General features: G+C 47.3%; 1 protein-coding gene across 1 annotated transcript in view; it reads left to right on the top strand.

Annotated features, from left to right (window-relative positions):
* Positions 1 to 1996: 1996 nt before the first annotated feature.
* Positions 1997 to 14692, top strand: part of LOC140427719 (bromodomain and WD repeat-containing protein 3-like) — a 236332-nt gene continuing 223636 nt past the window's right edge. The window contains exons 1-5 of the mRNA XM_072513258.1: positions 1997 to 2412; positions 2521 to 2579; positions 2697 to 2726; positions 2981 to 3040; positions 6773 to 6923. Of these exons, the coding sequence (XP_072369359.1) occupies positions 2085 to 2412; positions 2521 to 2579; positions 2697 to 2726; positions 2981 to 3040; positions 6773 to 6923 (628 nt within the window). The 5' untranslated portion in view covers positions 1997 to 2084. The remainder of the gene's footprint in view (positions 2413 to 2520; positions 2580 to 2696; positions 2727 to 2980; positions 3041 to 6772; positions 6924 to 14692) is intronic.

The raw sequence follows: 14692 nt of genomic DNA, 5'->3' as shown, positions 1-14692 counted from the left end.
TATTTCTGGATTAAAATTGTATGTTAACCAGTTTTGCTATTTGTTTAAAAAAATAAGTTTTGTTGAATCAAAAATCAATTATTTTGAGTTTATTGAAAGATACCTGGTTAAAGTCTCTTTTATTCTGGGTTTAGCAGGAGTTAAGGTAAACAATTGGTCATCTTCATGAGTGAATTAAACATTTACACGATTGCTGCGACCTGTAGTGAGGCTAGAGAATCTGCACACTCTTCCCAACCAGGTCATAATACTATGTTTAATATGTGAAATGATGTTAAGAGTTTCAACTTAAATAATGGTAGACATGTATTCATAATTGAGCACAAATTGGTCATCCCATTCAGAAAAAACAGAATCATGGCTCTAGTGAAAATTTTAAGTTAGTGGAATGGTTGTTTTCCAAATTTTACTCAGTAACACCCTTTGAAGTTTCTCTCAAAGTTTTATCACATTAAAGTAACTCCAGGTTGTTGTTTCTGAGATTAGGTCATTCGGCATAAATCAGAAGCAACATAGTTCCATTTTAACTGTTACATGTTTGTAAACCTATGGTAACTTGATCCACAAACAAGTGGATTGATAAAGGTCGGTGTGATCCAGTTTTGTAGTTGTCATCATTCACTTCTGCAGATTTAATGATGCTTGGGTTGAGAACCTTGCCTTTTAAAAAAGAAAGCTTAATAATTATGACCTTAATGTTCCCTTTCTCTCATTTATTTTGACCAGTACTTCAAAATATATTTGTTTAAAGAGCAGTACCTTCAGCATCACTGCTGATTTGAACTCAAAACAGCAAGAAAATTGAATTATTGCAATGGTTCATGAAATTGGGTCTTCATAGTTAAGACACCTTTAAATCAGTCCCAGTGTCATATAAAGACCAATTTAAGATTGACAAAAACAATCACTGAAATAGGTGTTCATAGAATTTACAGTGCAGGAGGCCAATCGAGTCTGCACCTGCCCTTGGAAAGAGTACCTCACTTAAGCCCACACCTCCACCCTATCCCCATAACCCCACCTATCCTTTTTGGACACCAAGGGCAATTCAGCATGGCCAATCTACCTAACCTGCACATCTTTGGACTGTGGAAGGAAACCGGAGCACCTGGCGGAAACCCACAGACACGGGGAGAATGTGAAGACTCCGCAGACAGTGACCAGAGCCACAAATCGAACCGGGGACCCTGCAGTCGTGAGGCAGCAGTGCTAACCACTGTGCCACCCCCACGGCTGGTTATTTTACTTTTTGACAAAGCGGATCGTAGTCCAAAACTAGGAATTAGTCACAAGAACATTCAATTGGGAGTGCAGAAGGAAACCTTTTTACCAGTTACTGGTGAGAATGTGGAACCCACTTAGAAGACCAATACCAAAGCCCTGCTGACAAGAACTGAGCTGTCAGAAGAGGGGGTTAGTATTTGATAAGTTATGAGGGGATAGGATTGCTGATGTCGAAAATAAGGAATGTGCAATATTATTGTTCCAGGAAGGAAAATAATAAATGTGATATAGGACGTTCTGGTGTCCCTTTCGGTGAAAATTATTGGTGACATTTATTTTAAGGAAACACTAAGTGAGGAAGCTTGAATGCTTACTATGGCCTTATAAAGTATCCTAACGATTGACGGATCACAAAAGTCCAACCTCACCACTAACAGGCGGACGCATCTCGCAGAACAATTAAACGCCTTCCACAGAATATTTTGAATCCATCAAAAAAAAAAAGGGGGGGGGGGGGTTAAATTGATGACTTTTTAAAAATAAGACACCAACTCTCCCTCTCCCTCTCCCTCTCCCACCACCAGCAGCCCGGTGCCGCCATCTTGGGGCGGATCGATACCAGCTCGGCGACTCCATTTTATATTCAATCATTCAACCACCGTACCTCGGTGTATGCGTGTGTGTGGCAGGAGGAAAAAATATTTCCAATTGATCGCTCATTCTACTTTCTTTCCTCCTCTGTACTTACTGCTGTCCGGAATCTGCAAAAAAAATGGAAACGGTTAGCCGATCCTTCCGTCACCTCTTCTCTTCCTCCCCCAACCCGTAGTCTGGGACTCTTTTTTTTCCCCTCTTCGCGCATGTGTACACGTGGTTGGAGGCTGGCCTCAGCACTCACTGAATGGCGACCGAAAATCTTGATTAGAGGGAAGCAGAGGCGGCCGGGCCCGGCGCTCAGACAAACAGCGGCGGGGACAACATTCTTTGTATTTTTTCTCTTAAAAACACACAGATACGGAAAAAACAACTTTTATTCAGAAAAAGATATACATACACAAATTACAAGCAGCACAAGAGAATCATGTATTAAAAAGCCATCATTGAAACCGAAGTATATAATTAAACAAATTAAAGGAAAAATGGCCGAGACAACCGCTACCTCTCCTAAAGTCTCTCCATTAGAATCAGGTAAGAGCAGCATTGGGGGAAAAGACGACCTCAACTGTTTTATTTTACCAAAGGCAAAAAAGACAACTTTCGAGAAAATATATCTTTTTTTCGCCCTCCCATTCTCAGAACTCTACTTCCTAATCGCTCGCTTTCTCTCGGCGGGTCCCTGCCAAAAGTCCGCGGAGGTGAGTGAATTACTCCCCCCTCCCGCCCGCACACCGTTTTTAAAGTAAAATAAAATTGACCTTCGGTGATTATGTCGAAGAATAATAATTTAAAAATTGTTATTTTTCCTCTCGCAGATGCTGGCGAAGGAGCTGGAGGCGAATGAGGTGCGTATCGGCGGACGGCAGCGGCCGCTCAGCTCGTCCTCCCTCTGTCCTTTACTCCGTTTGCTGCTCCTATTCGGCCTCTTATGTCACTCTAATGCTATCTGATTTGACGGTTCTTTTTTTTTCTCCCCCCTCTCTCCGCATTAATAAAAAAAAACTCACCTGAGGTGGAAATTTAAAGACTTAACACGTTTTTCCAGCCTTTATAATATTTGCCTCTTCCACCCCCCCCCCCCCGTTTTTTTTTTGTGCAGCTCCTCCCGAAGCGTCTTGACTGGGAAGGTAACGAGTACCACAGAAGCTATGTAAACTTTGTAAGTAATTTAGAAGAAAAATTAATATCCAGATATTTGACGATGGGAGGGGAGAAAAGTTTTATTTCAGAATTTTATGTCGGGAAAATCCATTTATTAAAAAAAAGGTCAAGATTGCTGTTCTTAGTGTCCCGTAATTTATTTTTGTTTTGGGGGTTGTTTTGGGGTAAAGGTGTTAAAAGTGATAAATTGGGGGGGGTTTCCTCGTGAAAGTGGGTGCGGCCTCGGGTCATTCCGATAACATACTCGCTTTGCATAAGCGGCCGTGACCCAATCGCAATCCTGCTTTCATCGGCGGCCAGTGAGCCAGAGAGAAGCTGACGCTGATTGGCTGAGGGGGAAAGAAACTGGCTCCTTGCACTGCGCACGCTCCAAACTTTATGAGGCGGGTTCGCACTGAAATGCCGTCAGATGGGGTGGATTCTTTCAAAATATACTCCCGACTGCCGAAAATTAAAAATAAAATCATTAAAATGTAAGAAACGCGTTGGAAAGAGTTAAAAGAGAACGAAGACCGGTTTAAAGCTTCGGAATTATGTACGCAATGGAGACCAGCCTCCCAAGTCGTCAGCTAGCTTTGCCCGTCAGATGCATTTCAGTATATTGCGTTTTTCATTTGGAAAGAGTGCTTTGAAGTGAATTGACAAGATATTAACGAAATAAGTACAGATGATCAAGAAGTAGAGATAGATGATCACCATCTGCCTAGTTTTCACTGCAAAGTTTCACCTGTAATGCAAAAATACTTTTAATAGGGTTCACCTTTTCCATTTCAGAAGATTGGTGTTATCTGAAATATTTGTGCTCATTTGCTGTAGAAACCCTCATACGTGCCTTTGTTACTTCTAGATTTCAGTGCACCCCTGATCGGTGTCTCATATTTCTGCCTTCTGTAATTGCGACCATTGCTTTAACTTGCAAAAAGTCCTGTTCACCTCTCACCCCTGTGGTCATCTGCCCTAAGATCTCCCTGTGTGGTTCCATGTAAAATTTGTTTTATAATGCACCTGTGAAGCATCTGGTTCATTTTATGACATTAAAGATGCTTGTAGTTGTTAACAACTTAGCTCTCTCAATCTCCTCCCAATTTAAGATGCTCTGACCTGTGATTCATGTGCAGATTGTGTGGCATTTTAAAAATTATCTTGGCAATCTCTTTGAAATTAAGTTAACCCTGCCAGAGTTTGGACATGAAAAAAGTTTGTTACCACTCCCAAGGTTGAGAAAGTGCAACATCATTTAGTTTTTGGTATTATCTAGTTCTCCTATCTTGCACCACTGCTATCTGTTTTAGATCACGAGTTAATGGTCCACGGTGTTGTTCATGTTAAGATGGTGATTAGCCCCGCGATGTTTGTGATCTATCTCTTGTTGCCTATTTTTCATCATTATCCTACTCTAGGTGTCATTTTCTGTAATTAGTTGATGCGTGTCCATAGATTAATTCGTGAAGAGTTAAATGTTGACATTTGTAACAGGCAATTCATATTTTAAATGATTAGTGCTGTCTTTTCTGTGCTGCACACCATGAAACTAGTTCAGGAGGCAGGTGATCAGGTGCCTCTTTAGATCATGTTGATGAGATGCTGATCGGATTTCCACGTGCTTTGTCTTTGCTTCATTCCTGTTGTGTCTCTGCTAACCCTGAAAATGCCCCAGTTGGACAACACTAGCTTCTGAAGGATAGATGAAGATCCTATGTACAGTATGGGTCTACTGCAGCAGTGCATTTCATTCTCCTAATTAACGTAGCTGTAAAACAGTGGCAGAATCGAACAGTCGATATGGATTTATGAAAATGCTTGACAGTTTACTGGAATTCTTCAAGGATGTAACTAGTAGAGTTGACGAGGGGAATCCAGTGATTGTCGTTTATTTGGACTTTCAGAAGGCTTTCGACAATCCCACATAAGAAATTAGCTAGTTAAATTAAAGCGCATGGGTTTGGGGTAGTATATTGAGATGGATAGAAAGCTGTTGGTAGACAGGGAACAGAGTAGGAATATCCTTTTCCAAATGTCAGGCAGTGACTAGTGGGGTACCACATGGATCAGTGCTGGGATCCCAGCTAGTCACAATATAAATTATTTAGATAAGGGAACTAAATGTAATATCTTCAAATTTGCATATGACACAATGCTAGGAGGGAGTAAAGGTGAGCTGTGGAGGATGCAGAGATGCTTCATTGTAATTTGGATACGCTGAATGATTTGGAAAATGCATGGCAGCTGAAATGTGGATAAATGTGAGGATACCTACTTTGGTAGTAAAAACAGGAAGGCAAATTATTACCGGAATGGCTACAGATTGAGAGAGGGGAATGTGCAACAAGACTTGGGAGTCCTCGTATACCAGTCATAGAATCTCTATGGTGCAGAAGGAGGCTATTTACCCGATTGAGCCTGCACCATCCCTCCGAAAGAGCACCCAACCTAGGCCCACTCCCCCGCCTTATCCCCATAGCTCCACAGAATCTTTACATCTTTGGACACCAAGGCGCTATTTTAGCGTGACCACTCCACCTAATCTGCACATCTTTGGCCTGTGGGAGGAAACCGGAGCACCCGGAGGAAACTCGCGCAGACACAGGAATAAAGTGCAAACTCTTCAAAGACAGTTACCAAGGGCAGAATCAAATCCAGGTCTCTGGCGCTGTGAGGCAGCAATTCTAACCACTGTGCCGCCCCTATCGCTGTACGTAAGCATGCAGGTGCAGCAGTTGGTGAAGAAGGCAAATGGTATGTTGGCCTTTATAGTGAGTACAGGAGAAGGGATGTCTTGCTGCAATTATACAGGGCTATGGTGAGACCACACCTGGAATATTGTGCACTTTTGGTCTTCGTATCCGAGGAAGGTTGTTCTTGCTACAGAGGGAGAGCAGCAAAGGTTTACCAGACTGATTCCTAGGATGGCAGGACTGATGTGTGATGAGAGATTGAGTCGGTTAGAATTGTTTTAGCTGGCGTTCAGAAGGATGAGGGGGATTCTCCTAGAAACCTTTAAAATTCGAACAGGACTAGACCGAGTAGATGTAGGAAGGATGTTCCCAACAGTGGGAGGAGTCCAGAACCAGAGGTCACAGTCTGGACTGGGAGAAAGTGCAAACTCCTCAAAGGCAGTTCCCCAAGGGCAGAATCAAATCCAGTACTCCAGTGCTGTGAGGCAGCAGAGCTACCACTGTGCCGCCCCTGTCGCTGAACGTAAGCATGCCGTTGCGCAGCAGATGGCGAAGAAGGCAAATGATATGTTGGCCTTTTAGTAGACCATTTAGGGCTCATTTGAGGGTAAATCTCTTCACCCGGAAAGCGATAAGCCTGTGGAATTCACTACCGCAGAAATATTTGAGGCCAAAACATTGTTTGTATAATAGTATAATAATCGCTTACTGTCACAAGTAGGCTTCAATGAAGTTACTGTGAAAAGCCCCTAGTCGCCACATTCTGACGCCTGTTCGGGGAGGCTGGTACGGGAATTGAATCCGCGCTGCTGGCCTTGTTCTGCATTACAAGCCAGCTGTTTAGCCCACTGTGCTAAACCAGCCCCATATGTTTTCAAGAAGCAATTAGATGTAGCTCTTGGTGAAAGGTATCAAAGGATATTGGAGGAAGGCGGGAATAGACTATTGAGTTGGATGATCGACTGATAATGAATGGCAGAGCAGGCTCAAAGGGCAGAATAGCCTACTCCTATTTCCTATGTTTCTATGTAACTGGTTATTTTGTGGTATCCTAGGTTTTATCAAATCAACATGTTCCACCTGATTATCTGCTGCGGATATGCCAGCGAATTGGCACACTGCTGGATAAAGAGATTCCTTCAAGTGTGTCTGGAGTACAGTCCCTACTTGGTGCAGGCCGACAGTCCCTACTTCGAACTGCAAAAGGTATGAATTTTGGTTAACCTCCCATGATGTTTGAATCGTATTGTCCAGAAGTAGGAATACTGTTTACTTGATTGCAGCCAATCATAGTAATTTTAATAGTAAGACTGTATGGAGTCTAAAATTATTGTGTGCAGCTACATGTTCAGATGGTAAGGTACTAGCTCTTCTTTGTCATAAGTTCAGCACCAATGTGTTCATGGTTTCAGTATCATGCCCAAGTAGCCATTATTTCTGAAAATTTTGACAGCCTGTTTGACTAGAAGTTTGAAGCTGAGACCACACGTAGTTTAAATAACAGTCACCGGATAGCAGATTGAGAGTGGAAACCCTGGACAAACTTCTCAAATAATTACCAAATAAAAGCTGCATCCACTTGTGACACTTTTGGTGCTGTGCTTGGGTTGGTAAGCCAGAGATTGAACCTGGAACTTAATTACTCGGTCACTAAGTGAACAGAGGAGTTGAGCACCATAATTGCTTTTCAATAAAATAAGAGATTTTTTTTCCCCTTGTATATGAATGAATAATATAGATTGTTCTTAATCATTTCCCTTGAATGTAAGCGACCAGTCCAGATTGTTCTCAAGTTAGCTTTGCAGTTTTCTTTACTTTTCATCAATTTCACAATGTTGTATACTGTTTCGGTCAACAGCCAATTTGTTCTTGTTTTGGATATACTCTTGTCAAATTCATGCTTTTGTCGCTGCAATTGAGTAAAATAACAATGAAGTTCATCCAGGTGTATCAGATAAAAGTGAATACTGGTTAAATGTGTACCTTTTAGAATCCCAGTGAGGGGTGACTTGATGGAAGGATACAAAATCCTGAATGGTGTTGACCAGGTGGATGTGAAAAGGGTTGTTTCCTCTTGTGGGAGAATTTTGAACCGGGGGGGAGGGAGGGAGGTTGAGGGGCACTGTTTAAAAAAGGGATCGCGCATTTAAGACGGAGACTAGGAGAATTTTTTTCTGAGGATCTTGTATGTGGAGTTGAGTAGTTGGATTAGTTAGGTCCACACTGAGATTGAGGGTAGCACCCCCCCAATTAGAGCTAACTGTATTGGGTCTTTATTATGTTTTTGCTATTTTGACATTGTTATTTTGAATTTAAGAATCTGTGCTTGTCTCATTTGATGACCTGGGCAGGTTATGTATCCAGGGAAGGACTGGGTTCGTTCTGACGTTTCCTTGAGGTTGGAGTGTTTTTTTGGGGTCACTTTTTGTTGAGAGCTACCAAAATAGGCCAAATTAAGTGACAGAACATGGTGAGATGGGTTTGGTCAATCTTTGACTGAATTGTTGAACAGCGAACTGTTTGCCATGCATCTACATTGTTGGAGTCTATCCCTCGTGGGGGTAACTTTTATGAAGGGGTTGCGCGCCCTCCTCCAAGTGGTCTTATATGGTGCTTTTCCTGAGTGTCCTCGTTGTGGTTGGGTTTTCTATCTGAGAGCAGTGTTTGTGTCTCTGTTGTGGTCTCATTTCCCTTAATATCCTTGTGAGGGCGTGCAGTGCGGGGGGTGCCTAATATTTCTGTGTCAGCTTGGGTTTACTTGCCTTAGCGGTTTTTTTTTCTTTTTCTCTTCATCGGGGCGTGCTGTTATAAATTCTGGTCTGGTCCTGTGGTCTATGGGAGGTTCCACCTATTGTACTGGAGGGGGGCCCTTCCAGGGCACCAAATTATTGGGTGTCTTGATGATTCTTCTCTTCAGTGAGGGGGTCTCCCTGGCTGGGGCTTGCATAATTTGGTTTAGTGTAAATGAGAATGATGCACTGCCTTGGGTGTGGTTGGTGAGGTACAGGATCAGCTGGGATGTAGGTTTTGGGGTGTGCTGGAGGTCTAGGGATATTGATTCCTGTGTGTCAGAATGTGCTAGGCTAGGTCAGTTCCAGTGCTGTGGTTGGTATCCTGTTTCCCCCTGAGCTTGGGATGTGCCTTCTTGAAGGCACTATTTATCGACAGGATAAAATTGTTTCCCTTGGTAGATAATTTTAGAACCAGGGGTCATAGGTTCAAGAAAAGAGGCAGAAGGTGTAGAGGGGACAGGAGAAAGAGCTTTTTTATGTAGAGAGTAGTGGGTGTCTGGAATTACTGCCCTAGTTGGTGGTGGAGGCAGAGACCTGCACCGTAAGTGGTCTAAGCTACAGGGCTATGGACCGAGTGCAGGAAAATGGGATTAACAAGGGCACCTGGGCTATGATTCTATGATATATAGTGCCCTTTTAGAACTGGGGTTCAGGGCAGCACGGTGGCACAGTGGTTAGCACAGCTGCCACACGGCGGCGAGGTCCCAGGTTCGATCCCGGCTCTGGTTTACTGTCCGTGTGGAGTTTACACATTCTCCCTGTGTTTGCGTGAGTTTCGCCCCCACAACCCAAAGATGTGCAGGCTAGGTGGATTGGCCACACTAAATTGCCCCTTAATTGCAAAAAATTAATTAGGTGCACTAAATGTATATTAAAAAAAAAGAACTGAGGTTCTTGTGTATTTTTGTTCTATGGTTCCCTTTTTTTTTTTAAAGGGTGGGTATGACGTATCTGTGATTGGTTCCTGCATGGATGCAGATGGGTCTGCTATCTGAGGAGAGGAGGTTGTGGTGCCCCTGGCGCTCCTGGAGTTGGAGATATATATTGGTGCGTGCCCAGATGTGGTGTAAAAAATTTATCCTGGACACTGGTTACAATCGCTAAGTCGGAAAGGTTTTTTGTTATTTACAGCACAGAAGGAGGCCATTTTGCTCATTATGTTCACACCGACTCTCAAAAGAGCTACCCAGCTAGTCCCACTTTCTAGCCCTATCTCTGTAGCCCTCAATTAATCACTAGAACATAGAACATTACAGCGCAGTACAGGCCTTCGACCCTCGATGTTGCACTGACCTGTGAAACCAATCTAAAGCCCATCTACACTATTCCATTATCATATGTTTATCCAATGACCATTTAAATGCCCTTAATTTTTTTAAACAATATTTTTTATTAAGGTTTTTTAACAACACAATTTTTCCCCCCTTACAAACAATCACCCCCCCCCCCCCCCCCCGGTAACAAAATAACGCAAATCCTCCCTGAGCAAGATATATACATGGCAAGATGGTATATTTACATAGCTTTATACACTGGCTCTTGGCCGCGCGTACCGTTTTCCCCCCACCCTCCATGCTATCTCCCGCTCGTCCTTCACCTCAAACAGTCTCTCGTTCTCCCCCCCTTCTCCTCTCTCCCCCCCCCCCCCCCCCAAGGGTTGCTGTTGCTGCTGAACGACCTTCTTCTAACGCTCCGCGAGACATTCTAGGAACGGTTGCCACTGCCTGTAGAACCCCTGTGCAGACCCTCTCAAAGCGAACTTAATTCTCTCCAATTTTATGAACCCCGCCATGTCGTTAATCCAGGCCTCCAGGCTAGGGGGCTTCGCCTCCTTCCACAATAGCAAGACCCTTCGCCGGGCTACTAGGGACGCAAAGGCCAGAATTCCGGCCTCTTTCGCCTCCTGCACTCCCAGCTCATCCACCACTCCAAATATTGCTAGCCCCCAGCTTGGCTTGACCCGGACTTTCACCACCTGGGATATTACTCCCGCCACTCCTCTCCAGAACCCCTCCAATGCCGGGCATGACCAAAACATATGGACATGGTTCGCCGGGCTCCCTGAACATCTTTCACATCTATCCTCTACCCCAAAGAACCTACTCAGCCTCGTCCTCGTCAGATGCGCTCTGTGAACCACCTTAAATTGTATCAGACTGAGCCTGGCACACGAGGAGGTATTAACCCTACCCAGGGCGTCGGCCCATAGCCCTTCCTCAATCTCCTCACCCAGCTCCTCCTCCCATTTACCTTTCAGTTCTTCTACTAGCGCTTCCCCCTCTTCTTTCATCTCTTGGTATATTTCCGACACCTTGCCCTCCCCGACCCATACCCCCGAGATCACCCTATCTTGAACTTCTTGTGCCGGGAGCAACGGAAATTCCCTCACCTGTCGCCTCACAAAAGCCCTCACCTGCATATATCTAAATGCATTTCCTGGGGGTAACTCAAATTTCTCCTCCAGTGCCCCCAGGCTCGCAAATGTCCCGTCAATGAACAGGTCCCCCATTCTTCTTATCCCCGCCCGATGCCAGCCTTGGAACCCCCCCACCCATCTTCCCCGGGACAAACCGGTGGTTACCCCTGATCGGGGACCACACCGATGCTCCCATTGCACCCCTGTGTCTTCTCCACTGGCCCCAGATCTTTAGTGTTGCTGCCACCACCGGGCTTGTGGTGTATTTTGTCGGCGAGAGGGGCAGCGGTGCCGTTACCAACGCCCCCAGGTTCGTTCCTTTACAGGACGCCATCTCCATCCTCTTCCATGCCGCCCCCTCTCCCTCCATAACCCACTTACGGACCATCGCCACATTTGCTGCCCAGTAGTAACTCTCTAGGTTTGGCAAAGCCAACCCTCCTCGGTCCCTGTTGCGTTCCAAGAACCCTCTCCTAACCCTCGGGGTCTTATTTGCCCACACATACCCCATGATACTCCTACCTACTCTCTTGAAAAAGCCCTTGGTGATCACGATGGGGAGGCACTGAAACACGAACAAAAACCTCGGAAGGACCACCATTTTGACCAACTGCACCCTACCCACCAACGAGAGCGGGAGCATGTCCCATCTTTTAAAATCCTCCTCCATTTGCTCCACCACCCTCGTCAAATTCAGTTTATGTAGGGCCCCCCAACTTCTGGCTATCTGGACCCCCAGATACCGAAAACTCCTCTCCGCCCTCCTCAGCGGTAGGTCCCCTATCCCTCTTTCTTGGTCCCCTGCCTGTAATACAAAAAGCTCACTCTTCTCTACATTAAGCTTGTAGCCCGAGAACTCTCCAAACTCCTTCAGAGTCTGCATGACCTCCACCATCCCCTCCATTTGGTCCACCACGTATAGCAGCAGGTCATCCGCATATAGCGATACCCGATGCCCCTCTCCCCCGCGGGCTATCCCCCTCCGTTTCTGAGACTCCCTAAGTGATATGGCCAAGGGTTTGATCGCCAATGCAAACAAGAGGGGGGACAGGGGGCACCCCTGTCTCGTCCCTCGGTACAGCCGAAAGTACTCCGACCTCTGCCGGTTTGTCACTACGCTCGCCACCGGGGCGCTGTAAAGGAGCTTAACCCATCTAATAAACTCTCCCCTGAACCCAAACCTGCGCAATACCTCCCAGAGGTACTCCCACTCTACTCGGTCAAAGGCTTTTTCCGCGTCCATAGCTGCCACTATCTCCGCCTCTCCCTCCTCCGATGTCATCGTTATCACGTTTAAGAGCCGCCGCACATTGGTATTTAACTGCCTGCCCTTTACGAATCCCGTTTGGTCTTCGTGAATCACCCCCGGGACACAGTCCTCAATCCTAGTGGCCAGTACCTTCGCCAATAGCTTAGCATCCACATTGAGGAGCGAAATCGGCCTGTACGATCCACATTGCTGTGGATCCTTGTCTCGCTTTAGAATCAGGGAGATTGTCGCCTCAGACATTGTCTGGGGCAGGGTTCCCTCCTCTCTTGCCTCGTTGAAGGTCCTCACTAGTAGCGGGGCCAGCAGGTCCACATATTTTCTATAGAATTCCACCGGGAACCCGTCCGGCCCCGGGGCATTCCCCTGCTTGCATGCTCCCCAAACCCTTACTCAACTCCTCCAACTCAATTGGTGCCCCCAAACCAACTGCCTCCTGCTCCTCCACCCTCGGGAACCCCAGCTGGTCCAGGAATCGCCTCATCCCCCCTTCTCCCCCCCCCCCCCCCCCCCCCCCCCCGGGGGCTGGGATCTGTACAGCTCTTCATAGAAGTCCTTAAATACCTTATTTATTTCCCTTACCCCTCGAACCGTGGCTCCCCTTCCATCTTTGATTCCCCCTATTTCCCTCGCTGCCGCCCTCTTACGGAGCTGGTGCGCCAGCATCCGACTGGCCTTTTCCCCGTACTCGTAAGTCGCCCCTTGCGCCTTCCTCCACTGTGCCTCCGCCTTGCCCGTGGTCAGCAGGTCAAACTCCGTCTGGAGCCGTCGCCTTTCCCCAAGTAATCTTTCCTCCGGGGCCTCTGCGTATCTCCTGTCCACCCGCAAGATCTCCCCCACTAGCCTCTCCCTTTCCATTCCCTCTATCTTCTCCCTATGAGCCCTGATGGAGATCAGCTCTCCCCTGATCACCGCTTTCAACGCCTCCCATACCACCCCCACTCGCACCTCCCCGTTGTCGTTGGCCTCCAAGTACCTTTCAGTACACCCCCTCACCTTCCCACACACCACCTCATCGGCCAGCAGTCCCACATCCAGCCGCCACAGCAGGCGTTGGAGCCTCTCCTCTCCCAGCTCCAGTTCCACCCAGTGCGGGGCATGGTCCGAAACGGCTATGGCCGAATACTCCGTCCCCCCCACTCTCGGGATGAGCGCCCTGCCCAGAACAAAGAAATCTATCCGGGAATAAGCCTTATGCACGTGGGAGAAAAAAGAAAATTCCTGGCCTGCGGTCTTGCAAACCTCCATGGGTCCACTCTCTTTCCCCCCCCCCCCCCCCATCTGATCCATAAACCCCCTTCGTACCTTGGCTGCCGCCGGCCTCCTTCCCGTCCTTGATCTGGAGCGGTCCATTGCTGGGTCCAGCAACGTATTGAAATCCCCTCCCATTATTAGTCCTCCTACCTCCAGATCCGGAATGCGCCCCAACATGCGCTTCATGAATCCAGCATCATCCCAGTTTGGGGCGTATACATTTACCAACACCACCCACGTCCCTTGCAACCTACCACTCACCATCACGTATCTCCCTCCATTATCCGCTACGATAGTCTTGGCCTCAAATGACACATGCTTTCCCACCAGAATTGCCACCCCTCTATTTTTTGCGTCCAACCCCGAGTGAAATACCTGTCCTACCCATCCCTTTCTTAACCTGACCTGGTCCACCACCTTCAGGTGTGTCTCTTGGAGCATTGCCACATCTGCCTTCAGTCCCTTCAAGTGCGCGAACACTCGTGCCCGCTTCACCGGCCCATTCAGGCCCCTCACGTTCCACGTTATCAGCCGGATTGGAGGGATTCCCCCCCCCGGGCCGACTAGCCATCGGGCCAGTCCCTTGTCCGCGTCTCCCTCACTCTCCAGTCCCCCAGCTGGGGGACCCCCGCCCCAGCCACCTCTTCTGTGTCCCGTTCTCTTTCGGCCAGTGCAGCAGCAACCCTCCTTTCCCCCCCCCCCGCTAGATCCCCGTCTAGCTTTTTTGCTCCCCCCATATCCCCCCCGTAAGTCAGCTGACACCTGCTGACCCCGGCTTCCCCCGCCATCCCTTTAACCCCCCTGTGTGGGAATCTCCCAATCAATGTACATTCCTTTGTTCCCCTTCCCGCCTTTTTTTTTTGCCGCGCGCGGGAAAGACAACCCCGCGATCCCAAAGCCTGCCCCGCCTCCCATGGCGCAGCTCCTGTCATGGCCTTGTCCCTCTCCCCCAGCCCATATATCCTTTCCTGCGCGTGGTTGACCCCCTATGCACGACAACCGTCATACTTCAACCCTCAAACACCCCCCTCCCACACAAACCCTCAATTAGAGTCCAATTTTTCAGCTAGTATAAAGGTCCACGCCTCTTCGGGCGTTTCGAAGTAGTGGTGTTGGCCATTATGTGTAACCCACAGTCGCGCTGGCTGCAGCATTCCAAATTTCACTCCTTTCCGATGCAGCACCGCTTTGGCCCGGTTGAAACCCGCTCTCCGCTTAGCGACCTCCGCGCTCCAGTCCGGGTATA

The sequence above is a fragment of the Scyliorhinus torazame genome, chromosome 8 (genome assembly GCF_047496885.1).
Source record: "Scyliorhinus torazame isolate Kashiwa2021f chromosome 8, sScyTor2.1, whole genome shotgun sequence".
Classification (NCBI taxonomy): Eukaryota; Metazoa; Chordata; class Chondrichthyes; order Carcharhiniformes; family Scyliorhinidae; genus Scyliorhinus; species Scyliorhinus torazame.
The sequence above is the reverse complement of the archived record's forward strand: the minus strand, read 5'-3'. Positions and strand labels throughout refer to the sequence as shown.